The sequence below is a fragment of the Zea mays genome, chromosome 4 (genome assembly GCF_902167145.1).
Source record: "Zea mays cultivar B73 chromosome 4, Zm-B73-REFERENCE-NAM-5.0, whole genome shotgun sequence".
Lineage (NCBI taxonomy): Eukaryota > Viridiplantae > Streptophyta > Magnoliopsida > Poales > Poaceae > Zea > Zea mays.
Genome location: NC_050099.1, coordinates 181905276 through 181918887, shown reverse-complemented (window position 1 = coordinate 181918887; position 13612 = coordinate 181905276). Strand labels below are relative to the sequence as shown.

At 41.8% G+C, this 13612-nt stretch overlaps 1 protein-coding gene and 1 long non-coding RNA gene across 5 annotated transcripts; one reads left to right on the top strand and one right to left on the bottom strand.

Moving 5' to 3' along the window:
• Positions 1 to 2086: 2086 nt before the first annotated feature.
• LOC103654208 (uncharacterized) lies at positions 2087 to 6228 on the bottom strand. 2 transcript variants are annotated; one of them, XR_002268833.3, is made up of 5 exons: positions 6086 to 6228; positions 4282 to 5392; positions 3404 to 3563; positions 2606 to 2683; positions 2087 to 2487 (listed from the first exon to the last, which is right to left on the bottom strand). It is a non-coding gene; the product is annotated as an uncharacterized lncRNA (long non-coding RNA). The 2 variants fall into 2 exon arrangements; XR_002268832.3 differs by having other exon boundaries at positions 2088 to 2683.
• A 1217-nt stretch (positions 6229 to 7445) lies between these two features.
• Positions 7446 to 11291, top strand: LOC100193828 (uncharacterized). Of its 3 annotated transcripts, none has more exons than XM_023302159.2 (11): positions 7451 to 7809; positions 8097 to 8227; positions 8676 to 8731; positions 9176 to 9227; positions 9395 to 9512; positions 9662 to 9818; positions 9947 to 10027; positions 10098 to 10205; positions 10467 to 10538; positions 10768 to 10818; positions 10946 to 11291. In XM_023302159.2, exons 3-10 carry the CDS (start codon positions 8690 to 8692, stop codon positions 10774 to 10776), a joined length of 639 nt encoding a protein of 212 aa, XP_023157927.1. In that variant the 5' UTR covers positions 7451 to 7809; positions 8097 to 8227; positions 8676 to 8689; the 3' UTR covers positions 10777 to 10818; positions 10946 to 11291. The 3 variants fall into 3 exon arrangements, with proteins under 3 accessions (NP_001132382.1, XP_023157927.1, XP_023157928.1); XM_023302160.2 differs by lacking the exon at positions 7451 to 7809 and adding an exon at positions 7860 to 7978; NM_001138910.2 differs by lacking the exon at positions 8097 to 8227 and having other exon boundaries at positions 7446 to 7809; positions 10946 to 11243.
• The last annotated feature ends 2321 nt before the right edge of the window (positions 11292 to 13612 follow it).

Sequence of the window (13612 nt, the reverse complement as noted above, 5' to 3'; positions counted from 1 at the left end):
CTATGGGTTAGAGTAGAAACCTGCACACATTAGGTACCCATCGAATTCTAGTTTGCGGGTTAAATTGTCATTGCCTAATCAACATAACGTGGGTCCCATCTTTAGCCCGGTGATGATGACCAAATGCTCGTTCAATGGAGTTAAGCAATTGAAAGTACTTCCTTTTTGTTTTTTTGATAAATCAGATATTTTAATTTGATCAATTTAAAATAAAAAGGTGTACATAACTAAAATTATTAGATAGATTATTAAATACATTTTTACTAAATCTTATTTTAAAATATAAATAACAGTATTATTTTCTTTAAATCTAATTAAACTTACAAAAACTGCGATAATATTTATTTTGTGACCACGGGAGTAAACAACACCAAGTTTCGTCAATTGGTACCTAAAATCTGGCGGAAGACCATGAACTGGGTTTTGTCGATACTTAAAACCAACCACACGTGATTCTTCAGGGGCGGACCGACGTTGCTGTGAGTGGGGCCACTCAATTTTCATAGTTTAGTGTAGTTATAAAGGTCCATTTGTTAGGTCTTTATTTAGTTTTTGGGTTGGATCGGCCTCTGCTTCTCCGCCTAGAAGGCAAAAAAAATCCTCAAAATCTGAAGTGACGTCATAAATCTCTTAAAAAATGACCTTCATTTTTTTGGTGAAAAAAAAAATCTAATCTACTTTCTCAAGCACCTGGGAAGCTGGCTACCCCCAGACGTAAGTGTCACGGAGCGGAACATGTATGTCGCTTTCCTTTCACGCCTTCCTCCCCCGTTCGCTTTCCTTTCAGGTCTTCATTGACACTAGTTGGGTGCCCGTGCGTTGCAACGGAGATCATATAAATTCATGTGTTTTGCTACGCGACACGAGGGATCGGTATTATTAGAAGTCATTTTTCTATTGGATCTAGTGAGGTACTCGTACGTTGATACGGAGATCATATAAATCCATGTGTTTTGCTATGCGACACGAGGGATCGGTAATATTAGAAGTCATTTTTCTATTGGACCTAGTGAGGTACCTGTATGTGCCCGTACGTTGCCACGAGAGTTAAAACTTAGTATAAAACATAGATACAGAATGACAAACATCATTATGATATACAAATTCGTGTAACAAAATATCACTGTAGCATTAATATTCAATAAAATGTAGCAGCTCCCTAATCACTAATGATGTGTCCAAGGTAAGTGGGTAACTCACGGTAGACGTCTCTTTTTGACTTAGTACAGTACTCGTGCGTTGAGACGGTGCACAATTATTCGGTAAAATGTTTGAGCACAAGTGCACAACGATTACATAAAATTGAACAATACTTATATTAACAAAGTCTAATTGTCTCATTCTTTTTGCCAACAACCAATTCACTGTATTGCGATGGTACACAGTAATATTTCATGAATGACTCACACAATCCATCTAAGTGGGTAACCCAAAAGCACACCAATGTGATGCCTACACGTGAACGTCTAACCTCTATTACCATAATAGTCTTGTTGGAAATTTACAGCTCATCTAGAATTTTAAAATACTCAAAATTGTTTAGACTATCTCTAAACCGGAGCAATAGAACTAAAAATATATCGCAAGCATACTGTAATAAAAGAAGAGAAGTCAATTTAATATGACAGTCCATTCTTATTACAGAAATGATGGGTTCACATCATGTACGATAAAAAACAAAACTAAATGAATTTCAATTTTTTATCTGAAAAACAACTGGATTCCTAACAGAGCTACCTGCCACACAGGATTCCTCTATGACATTCTACCACGAGGAATAATCTAAAATGAGAAGCTTCCCCTACACATCAGGCACCACCAAAACTAACTTCTCAATTTCCTATTTTTTCAATTTGACATCAATAAACGATCATGGCTTTGCTCGGTTGCTCGAGGGCTTAATTCAATGTTAAAGATTCAATGTTAAAGCAACCCTTGATAGTACCCCTTATTCAACCAGGAGGCCAGTATCGAAAAATTGATCACCCTAATATTTTCTTTGATGAAAGAGGGCCCCTATAAAGATTATGCAATAGTGCAAGCCAATTAAATTCAAACTCTAAAATGACATAAGTGGCAACAGGAAAAAAACATAAATTTTGATATAACTGATGCATTACCACACATGTGAATCGTAGAAGCCCAAGTTTGAATCTGTCTACAGGAGCAGCTGGGAGTAATGGAATAGGCCTTCAATAACCTCTCTCTCTCTCTCTATCTACAGATATATACGTTTCTTCTCTAATCCAGTATGGCCGACCTATTTACACGCATGACCTCCAGATCCTGCCCTCCAAGGATATTACAATGACAGATACGTCGTCGTGGTACCGTCGTCGGTCGCCATGTGGGATCTCGATCAGTTCGTGGAAGTCCATCCCAGCAACCACAAGCCATGTGTGAGAAAACAAGATCACCGACTGAACCCGAGCCAACTCACCCTGACCTTCCAGAACCTAAAAAAGTTCCTACTACTGCACAACACAGCTGCAAGTAATTTCAGAGATAGCATACAAATAGAAGAGTAAGGACAAAAAAAAATTTCAGATCACATTTACTCTATAGGCTATAAAATGTAATGTAGTGCTTGAAAAGATGGACTGACTTCGTCATTTTTTGCCTGGAGACTGAAAATATTATTCCTTTCCTCCTCTAGAACCTTCGCATTTCCTTGTGGCTGCTTCTGTAGATCATTTAAGTTTTCAAGATTTGAGAGACAGATCAGCATGAGCCAGAAGCGCAGGTTTTAGTACTGTTTTGTAACTAGTACCTAGCATCTCAGCAGGAGAAGATCCTTTTGTTACAAATAACGTCACAAACCGATTTTGTAGAAGAATTTTCCTCTCATTTTATTTTATTTTTTGCCTAGTAATGGCACGAGGAATAAGGAGTAGTCCCTATTTTTATTCTTAGGTAGAGAATCCCAAACAACTATATCTAATTTTAACAGTTTGATAGCCCGTACCTAGCATCTCAACTATATCTATATCCCAAACAACTGTTGTTACTCTTACAAATATGATACTGAATTAACAAACATTATCTGGACTAAGATGGTACTTGATAGCTGTCTACAACTTTGAAAAATCTAAATGTTCATTATTGACATACTTGGACTGGGATGAGTAGTGAGTGATTAGTGAGTATTACTCATTCTACTGTATAGACCATTATCACAGAATAGGAATCACCTGTTTTAATTTCAATCTATTGTATTGTATCAGAAATTAATTCCACCAAGGAACAAGGAGATTGAGAGATAGAATATTAGAACTCTCATGAATGACAAGCATCTGACAATTTACCAAGCAAATTTTATCGATGTTCTATAGCTAGGAGAGAAAAGCTATCAGTTATTTAGAAACCAACCAATGACTTCAGGAAACAAAGGGGCCAAATATACCTTGTAAATGTCAAACCAAAATGTTCGCTTGACTGGATATATTAATCTTAGTCCAGATAAAATAGTTGCAAAACCACGGCTCGCAAGTCTGGCAATTGTGAAGCAAGATCAATGGTTGGACCACTTCCAACAGACTGGCAGTATAAGATTATATCCTCATCTGCAACACCACATTTTCCTTGAGGCAGTTATATGCTGCTTCAATGTCTGGATATGTATTACACTCAGTGGGTTGTTCAATGGAAGAATAAAATGTGTACTAATATATGGTTAGGGATAGCATAAACAATCTAAATTCAATGAAGGGCATAACTTGCTCCGCAAATACCAAAGCAAATATGATACTGAAATGACAAACATTAGTTTCTTAAGATGGCACTTGATAGTTGTCTACAACTTTGAGAAATCTGAATGTTCATTATTGACAAACTTGGATTGGGGTGAGTAGTGATTAGTGAGTATTACTCATTCTACTGTATAGACCCTTATTACAGGGTAGGAATAACCCGTTTTCATGTTTAATCTATTGTATTGTATCAGAAACTAATTCCACTAAAGAACAAGGGGATTGGGAGATAGGATATTATAACTCACATGAATGACAAGCACCGAACAATTTACCAAGCCAACTTTATTGATGTTCTACAGCAAGGAGAGAAAAGATCTCCCACAACATACATGAAGGGAATGGAGACAAATGTGCCCATAGTTTTACAAGAATCAACTAAACATGGTCCCCTAGGTATTCCACAGAATAGAACATGTCCGTTGCACTCAAGAATATATTGAATTCTAAGGTAAATGAAGGAATTCAGAAATGATGATGGTGTTCTCGGTGGTGATGCAGTATTAGAAGAATATATGAGAAAAAAACTTACCAAAACTATTTGTAGGACAACCTGGGATGAAAGGGAACATCTCTCAGCATCTGCCCTTGCCATAAACAAGAAATGCAGCAGCATCAGAAAAAAAATGTATTTGTGCTCTTTGAAGTATCTTAAGCAACGGTTGTTATACAATAACAGATAATGAAGTGACTCTGTAGACTCTAGGTCGTGAAGAGAATAAGATCGAATTTGGATGATTGCATACAATCCGACAACCATTTGCCTGCCTGAGAGACATCTGCCATCCGATCAGAAATAGTGATGTTTTTTTGCTAGGATATGGTCAAAAAACAGCATGAATTTCAGGGTTAGCCACATCATTGTTGCCATATAGGGATGAGGTACATATGAAGTTCTTTTGTGTGGGCATGTGTTTAATAAAATATCATCTTTCTGGTGGTGTTTTCTTTTGGAGCTCATTAAGAAATGTCTTCTGCTCTTTGTGAGCCCAGGAAAAAAAACTTCTGAATATAGAGTAAAATTCAATGGAAATGCCTGACCAGTGTGAGAAATGTCAGCTCCTACTTTCTCTCTGGTAGTCTCAAGGCATTTGTGTTAGAGGCTTCAGTTAGCAGTGGCTTCAGTTAGTAGGTAGTAGTGGCTAAGCAGTAGCAGTTTGAGTTAGTAGTGGAGCTATCATATAATCAAGCAAAGATGGACAGGACAACTATTTTAGTGTTCTTGGATCCGTTCACATAATTCAGAGAATGGAAAGAACCTGCAAAAAAGAGGGAATGATCTAAGCAACCTTTGTCAAATTCAAATAATGGAAAGGAAAGGAGGGGTTATCTGTAATTGCATAATTCAATAACTGAGTGTGATGCATTCTAATTCAAAAAAGGAGAGATTATGCACCAGATTGAAATGAGCTTGCTCAAATGAAGACCTGGCACTGTGAACTCCTGATTGAGCTAAAAGATAAAAAGGGTTATGAAGTCGTCACCTTCAGATTCAAAGATCTGGGCAGTTTTCTTCCCTTCTAATTCAAGGATTTGGGCTTGTTTCTTCCCTTCTGATTCAAGGACTTGAGCGCATTTTCTCCTTTCTACTTCAGCCTGCATCTCCATAGCCTGCCTAATCCCAGTTGGAGGAGTTATGTCCCCTGCATCGCCAAAATAAAAAATTAAAAACATTATAAGCAAACCATGTATTATAACTCAAATTATTAAACATGAAAAAACAACACATTGATCTCATAGTGGTTACACTTCATGCACCAATCTGTGGCTGCCATTGATGGCACTCCTTTTTTTTATCTCTGCAGATGTGTGTTCGCAACCTAAACGAAAACATCTTCTGTAGTGACACAAACATGCAAAGCATAGAGTTTGAGAAATTGAACCACCAAGCAATTTAGTGCGTCCTATTGACAACGCATGGTGCTTTTATAATGTATCCATTCCCCTATTCTTTATGCTATTTGAGAGTTGCTATTTGTTAATACATACAAAACCAATTACGATACTACCTACATGTGTGCGCCAAGTTTCCTAAATCATGCAAAACCAAGACAAATCAGCTACAACTACTATTGGTGCAACCTTTCAACTGTGTTGTTACAGCTTTCTTGAAGCCATCTAATGTGGTAACCTTGATATACATAGACTCTGACAGTATGGCCAAATAAACATAAACTAAAGAGCTCAGATGCTAGGAAACTACAGAACACCGTCTAAACGACGCCATTATGTGCAAGCACGCTGTGTGTTAAATAGATGGAGTAATTTTCTTTAGCTTCTACTAAACTCTGTCATGCTCTTGGATCACTTTTAATTTTAGAGAAGAGAGTACAAACCTGCCATATTTGGATGTCAGATAAGTCTTTGAGCCTCTTTCTTCTGCATTTGGATGTCAGATAAGTTGAAACCCCAGTCAGATACTTGCAGTACAGCTTCCTCTACAAATGGCCTTGCATCTCCTTAGCGCACAGACTCTGCAACATCTTAATGGTATACGAAGAATTAATCAGAAGATAGAAAAGAAATGAAAAATATGATACACAAGAAGTAATTGAGAACCAAGCAGTAAGCATATGCAGCTAGCAACCATCTCATAACTAACTCACAGCAAGCTACTAAAGCAAAAATAGTGTCCTTATACTGTGATCGTCTAGAAACCATCTTATAACTAAAGCACGATGACCAGCAGTTCTAAATAGCATTTGATTAACCATTTCTTTTCTGGATGGCCATTTTATTCACGAGTCATATTGCCCAAACATCACCTGTACAGACCGACATTAAGAACACAGATTGCATTCGTATTTTCTTTTACTACTTGCAATCACTTGTAGCCTAAAGTGACTGTACAGCATCATTTCAGGATTTGAAAAACTATCTTGCCTGGTACCCCTTCCTAAGATGCTCATTGACAACCAGATGAGCACACAGCGGCAGCGGCACAGGATCAGATTTTTGCAACAATCGCCAGCAGTACGGTCGGTGGTTATTGTTGAAATATAATATAAGTGAATTGTGCATCTCTTCTTATCCTATCAGCTTAAACCACGACACTCCCGAGCCGAATTGCGATAACATCACTGGAATGCAGGGAGCAAAATGATTTTGCGCTCCACCCCAAGGAACACCATGGTGCTGGAGAGCAGTGACAAACAGCTAGGTAGTGCCGTAGTGTTCTTGTGGGTTCCGAATCGCAAGGGGCGAACAGTACGCTCGCGTGAGTGACGCACCACGTAGCAAGCTGCGTACCTCGGTCGCCGGCGTCCTCTGTGAGGGCGAGCGCGATGACGGCCCTGAGGTCGTAGGTGGGGTGCGCCGGCGGCGCCACTGGAGACGCGGGTGCCCGCGCCACGGTCGACATGGGAGCGGCCCGGGGGCGAGCGGGCAGGCGCAGGAGGCGGGGTGGGAGCCGCTGGTGGTTAGAGCAAGGCGACGGGTAGGAGACGTGGAGGCTGTGGCGGCGGGCGAGGAGGAAGCGCACGGGGCAGGGGGCGGGGGCCGTTGGGATCGCGGGCATCGCTCGCAGCCGGCGCGTGGTGTACTGGTGTTGGGAGCTGGGACGCGAGCAAGAGGTGGGGGAGGAAGAAAGGCCGAAAGGGGTGCGGCGATAAGGATGGATGCCGAAAGGCGGACGCGATAAGGATGGAGGCGGGGGCACCGTGGTAGTCTACACTGCGGTCTTAATAGATAGTAGAGATTTACCCATGTCCCGCCTCCCCCTCTCCTCCGCCCTCCCAGTCCATCTCTCCAGTGATCCAGTCCTAACACTCCCCTCCGCGCCGACGCCTCTGGTGTCTGGTCAGGCGGTCACCACTTCACCAACAGGCGCCACCACACCACCGACCCATTTGCCGCGTTGGTGTTGCCGGATCTTCAAGCAGGCAGCACACCCCACCCGGACCCGAGAACCCGCGCGCGCGCGTATTAATAACGGCAACCTCGCTCGCGGCTCGCCGAGGGAATCGCACGCACCCAGCGATCAGCGCAGATTCCTTCCACGCCCCCCCTCCTTTCCAGGTCCCCTCGCCCGCGCTCTCAGATCTCGCGCGCCTCCCACAAGGTACGGACATTTTTTTTTGGCTTATGGCGTCCTACCTTCTCCGTCCATGGATCGTTGGTTGGTTGGTTGATCCCTCGAGTCTTGTGGGGTGCGATCCGCGATGCTGGCGCGGGGGCAAGGGGGGTCTCGGTTTGAATTAGTTGATTTCGCAGTTCAGGGTGCGCATCTGGTGAGTAGGGATCCAGAGAACGGGCGTTTTGAGCCGGATCTAGGGGTAGTGGCCACTGGGCTAGCTTAGCCTTCCGCTAATGACAGTATAGTGACGCCCCGTGCTTTTCTGGTTCTAGAAGGGTGCGCCAGGTGCTCTTGCTGTGTGATCTTTGTCGCCTTGTGACGCTGGGGACCGGGTTATTGGCGGGAGTTTGTCAGAATAATACATAAAGAACTGGTGCCACGAGATCGGGGGACTTCAGATCAGGTTATGGCTTATGATTGTTGATCTTCTGATTGTTAATGACTTGAATCACCGCATCTGTTGGTATAGGTAGAACATTGTCGGATCCTACCTAGGATGCCTTCTTCATTGAGACGCCTGCTGAATAAGCACTGAGATAAAGCCAGCACCCTCAATAGAATGCATGGGATGGGTTATGCTTCAATTGTTTGGTGGCTAAACAATCTTTTAGCCGATTAGCATCTAATGCTGCAAACATGAGACAACCAGTAGAAGCCAATCTGTCCTTAACAACCTAGTTGATATAATTTGTCCGGTGTCCCAACTATGTAACATTGTATTTCTTGGTAGACAAAAGTGGTTGCTTACTTGCTTTGACTTTTATGAAATGGTTCCTTTTTCGCATTTGATATGTGCAAGTTTGGAGTTTTAGTTGTACAAAGATGCAATACCAATTGTAATCAAACTGCAGGGAAACCTTGAGCCATGGGCACAGTTGTGGATGCCGCTCCAGCAGTTGTGGCTGAGGTACTTTGCATTACTCATTTACTTGAAGTTTCTGATCCTCTGCATATTCAATAATTGGCTCTGCTGCAAGCCTGCAAATCACTAGGTTCGTTGAGAATGTTCAGCATTTTACCTTTTCATTAACAAAATATAATTGAGATTGCTGAACCCTTCAGTTTATAGGTCAGACGTTTCGAAGTTTCTAAATTTCTATTACATTTACATCAACAGTTGGTGCCTTTGAACCTTGCATTTCGTAACTTAATTTCAGCTGATTTTTGTTAGTATTTATGCCTTGCCTTATTTTCCTGTCTGATTCATGCTTTTTGAGATCAAATCAATCTCCATATCCTTAAGGAATTTGCACTTCCTGCATGTTTTCATTAAAGAGAGGTCGTCCTCATCTCATAAGACTTGTGCTATTCACAAACTATGGTTCGTCTTAGAAATGTGCTCTATGTGCAGGTCACTGAGAACATGTTGGGTGGCAAGAAAGTTACAGTTGTATTTGTCCTAGGTATCTGTTCTATCTTTAGTAATGTTCAGTTATTTGTGTCCTACCTCATAAAAGAGAACGAACTTATAACAGCTTCGAACTTAAATGAGCTCATATGCTATATGGGGCTACTATGTGCACCTTGAATAGATGATTTTGTTTTCTATCTGATAAAAAAACACGCGTAGGTGGTCCTGGAAGTGGAAAAGGCACACAGTGTGCCAACATCGTGGAGCACTTTGGATTCACCCATCTTAGTGCTGGAGATCTTCTGCGTGCAGAGATTAAATCTGGCTCTGAGAACGGGTATGTTTTCCCCTCTGAGAAAGCTTAACTTATCATCTTTTCCCTTCTGGATAGACTTCTTTCTTAGAGAAAACACGGGATCAGTCTTGTTGAGCTGCAGATTTGACGTTTTGCGTTCTCTGTCTATGGTGCTCCTTGATGTTTCACAGAACCATGATTGAGAACATGATAAAGGAGGGAAAGATTGTTCCATCGGAGGTGACTATAAAGCTTTTGCAGGAGGCAATGATAAAAAGTGAAAATGACAAATTCCTGATCGATGGATTTCCAAGGAATGAGGAGAATCGTGCAGCCTTTGAGAATGTTGTAAGGCCCTCTTTATTTATACACAAAATTTGTCTGGTTCTCATGCCAGTTTAAGAGATTATCGTTCTGCTCTTTTAGTTACTTATAAATTAATTTGCAGACCGTTAATTTCTTTCTTGTTGCTTCAGACCAAAATTTCTCCTGCATTTGTGCTATTCTTTGACTGTTCTGAAGAAGATATGGAGAAACGACTCCTGGGGCGCAATCAGGTTTCCTTCATCTTTTTGTGTTTTTTAGTCACAAAATTCTTGTTTCCAATATTTCTTACTGTCTATGCAGGGAAGGGTTGATGATAACATTGAAACTATCAAAAAAAGGTTCAAAACCTTTGTTGACTCAACTCTGCCTGTCATTGAGCATTACAACTCAAAGGACAAGGTTAAAAAGGTATTGATGAACTTTTAACTTGCCAGGGGTACTCCTATTGCACTCTGATGACACAAATACGTGATGTATTATACAGTAGAGATAAAGCCAGAAATAAGATGCGCATTAGATTAAATACGTGAGGTTAGAAGGATATTTTAGATCTATCCTGTGTGTATTCCTTCGCTAATGATCATTATAGTCCACGTTTCAATTAATTGCTGGCCTTTTCTTTTTGCAATGTTTTCACTTTAGCCTCTGTAGTAACTTTTCATTTATCAGATTGATGCTGCAAAACCAATCCCCGAGGTGTTTGAAGACGTCAAAGCCATTTTTGCCCCATATTCTCTAAAGGTAATTAGGTTTCACTTGTTGTTTGTGTATTCTTTTCTCCAGATGGATCTTTAATCTCATGTTTGCCTTAGCATCGCATTGAATATGTTCCATCTTTGAATATATGTCTACAAACATTATGTGCCTTTGAATATGTTCCGGCACCTTTAAAAACTTCATTTCCCCATTATATTGGGATGACTAAAATACTAGTACAAATCTACTCATCACATTTCCTTCTCTCTATCAGGCTGAATAGAGCAATCTAAGGGACATGATAAAGGTGATACATGGTGTCTAGGTATACCCTCTATATTGTGCCTGGCCTAAAAGATTTAATATTGTTCTTGCCACCATAAGTGGGACTCTTTTTTTTAACATAAATAATTGGGATTCTCATGTAACATTAATGTACTTTTTTTTTGCAGGCACCACATAAACATATCTGTGATTATGATGGACCCTTTAATATAGAACAAAAGTTTTGGCTCATTTGAGCTACCAGCGTACCAGTAGGCAATTCGATTTGTTACCAGCAACAAGTGATCTGATTCCCAGTGGTCCTGCTAGAGTAACATTTTTTACCACTGTCTGTTGTCTATGTATCCTTTGATATTGTGTTGTACCAATGTGCAATTTACTCTATGGACTGATGGAACATTGTGCCATCCCATCCACCAGATTTATTGTGGCGTTATGGAAAGCATAGAACCGCTGCCATATTCTTTAATTTGTACGCTGAAATATACTCGTTGGCACCGAACTTTTGGTTGATGACTTCGTGATATAATAACCCTACCGGCAGTAAATATCTACGCTCAACAATGTTCTCAAAAGCCTCCTCTAAATACAAAAGATACTTCTTCATTCTTCCTATGCATAGAGGCACCGTCTCATCTTCTCCATAAATTTTTATAGAGTAAAATATATTTTTGGTGCTTAAACTTGTCGTTTTTTTATCATCTCGGTCCATAAATTTTTAAAGTGTGTCTTCTAAAGGTTTAATCGATGTTTGGATCTTAATTACATCCGAACGGACAGAAATAGACATGTTATAATCGACACGTGGGATCGTATACCACGAATGGTACTGGTAGGTCAGCACACGAGCGCTGAGATGGCTCAGCCATCTTTACCATCGGAGCTGTGGCACCAGATGGTGTCCTTGGGAACCAGCACATTCGGCAGGTAACTTGTTTAAGCAGAGCATGTAGGTGGGCGGAGCATGCTTGTTCTTTAGAAGTAACGCGATGGTGATCTTGCACGACTACCCCTCGTGCAGCTCAGCATCACGCTGGCTATATGACGCCCACGGCAATCTACCTGTCGTCCTCGACTACACCGAGGGCTGTTGAGAAGTGGAGTTATCGGACTTCGATATCCGCCGTGACTGTTAGGATTTATGGGCTTGGCCTAGTTAAGAAATTCTAATAAATCACAGGAAAATCTCAAAAGCCCATACAAGTGGATGGCTAGGGAATTGGTGGAACCAATAGCACCATATTGCTAGTTCTAGTGGAGTAGAGCTAGCTTAAATATGGAAGCCACACTCACTCATCAAGTCATGGATGAGAGGAGAGAGTGTGGAGAGCCACACGCGCGCGCTCGCTCGCCTGGCCTCGCCTGGGCGGGGCGAAGGGCGCGGGCGAACGACATGCGCGTGAATGATCCGCCGAAATCCGGCCCCCCCCTTGCGGGGGCGCGACTACTTTTTGCCGTTTGATTTTTTGGTTACTTGGCTGTTACGCTTATCCTAACCGATCGCTATAAAATCTCAACTGATCGCGAGATTTTTGTGGGTGGATAAGATCGGGGGTCGCGGACTCGGCCCGATATAAGGAGCCCGGCAGCCAGCCTCCAAATCATTCCAGTTTCGCTTTCGCCTCTCTTCATAGCTGAGCCGCCTTTTAGTTCTCTTCGTCCCGACCGCAGAGGTGCATCTGCGATCAGGAGAGCAGGTCTCCGGAACCCTTCGTCTTCTAGATCCTGACCGGGAGAGGGCGAATAAGGTTTTTGGGAAGCGTCTTCACGCGACTGCTCGTGATCTTCTGACCTCGTCGACCCTGCTGATTTCGCTACTTCGACATCGTCGACCCTGCTGATTCCGGCGCGCGTCATCTATCAGTAAGTCTAATCAGTACACATCATCTGATTTGGCTTTTATTTCAGTTCTTCTGATTTGGTCATGATTTATATTCGGAATTTAATTTAGAATTTGTCTAATTATTCAACAATCCAAAAACCTTATTGTAGACAATTTCCTAGTTTTTCTATGGCTGTTTTTGCCGATGCGCTGAAGCCAGAAAAGTTCAATGGTATGCACTTTAAGAGATGGCAAGTCAAGGCCACGCTCTGGCTTACTGCTATGAATGTCTTCCATGTTAGTAAAGGCAGACCTGAGGGTCCACTGACTCCTGAACAGGAGAAAGAGTACGACCATGCCAATACTATCTTTACGGGAGCCGTTCTTAGCGCCCTTGTTAACCGTCTGGTTGATGCGAATATTCAGTACACAGACGGGAAAGAGTTGTGGGATGCACTTACTACTAAGTATGGTGCATCAGATGCTGGCAGTGACCTGTATATCATGGAGAGCTTTCATGATTATAAGATGGTTGATAATCGCTCTATTGTAGAGCAAGCTCATGAAATACAGTGTATAGCCAAGGAGCTCGACCACCTTAAGATAGTCCTTCCTGACCGATTTGTGGCTGGGTGCATTATTGCAAAGTTGCCTTCTACATGGAGGAACTTCGTCACATCTCTGAAACATAAGAGACAGGAGATATCAGTTGAAAATCTGATAGCGTCTCTGGATGTTGAGGAGAAAGCTCGGGCTAAGGACACGGGATCTAAAGGAGGCGAGGGCCACTCCAGCGCTAACATGGTTCAGATGAACCACAACAAGGGCAAAGGAAAGCTAAAATCTAACAAGCCCAACAAAACTACCAACTCCAAGAAGAAGAAGAACAAGGCTGAATTGACACGTTTCGCATGTGGCGAGGCGGGTCATTTTGCCAAGGATTGTCCTGATCGAGCGGATCGCCGTGGCAAAAAGGGCAATGTCAACACAGTGGTCGCTAGCAATGAGGAAG

Bases quoted from the DNA above. Each gene is read 5' to 3' on its own strand.
- LOC100193828 (XM_023302159.2), top strand. From the start codon at position 8,690: ATGGGCACAGTTGTGGATGCCGCTCCAGCAGTTGTGGCTGAG. The intron at 8,732-9,175 runs GTACTTTGCATT...CTCTATGTGCAG, and splicing joins CTCCAGCAGTTGTGGCTGAG to GTCACTGAGAACATGTTGGG. The intron at 10,028-10,097 runs GTTTCCTTCATC...CTGTCTATGCAG, and splicing joins GACTCCTGGGGCGCAATCAG to GGAAGGGTTGATGATAACAT.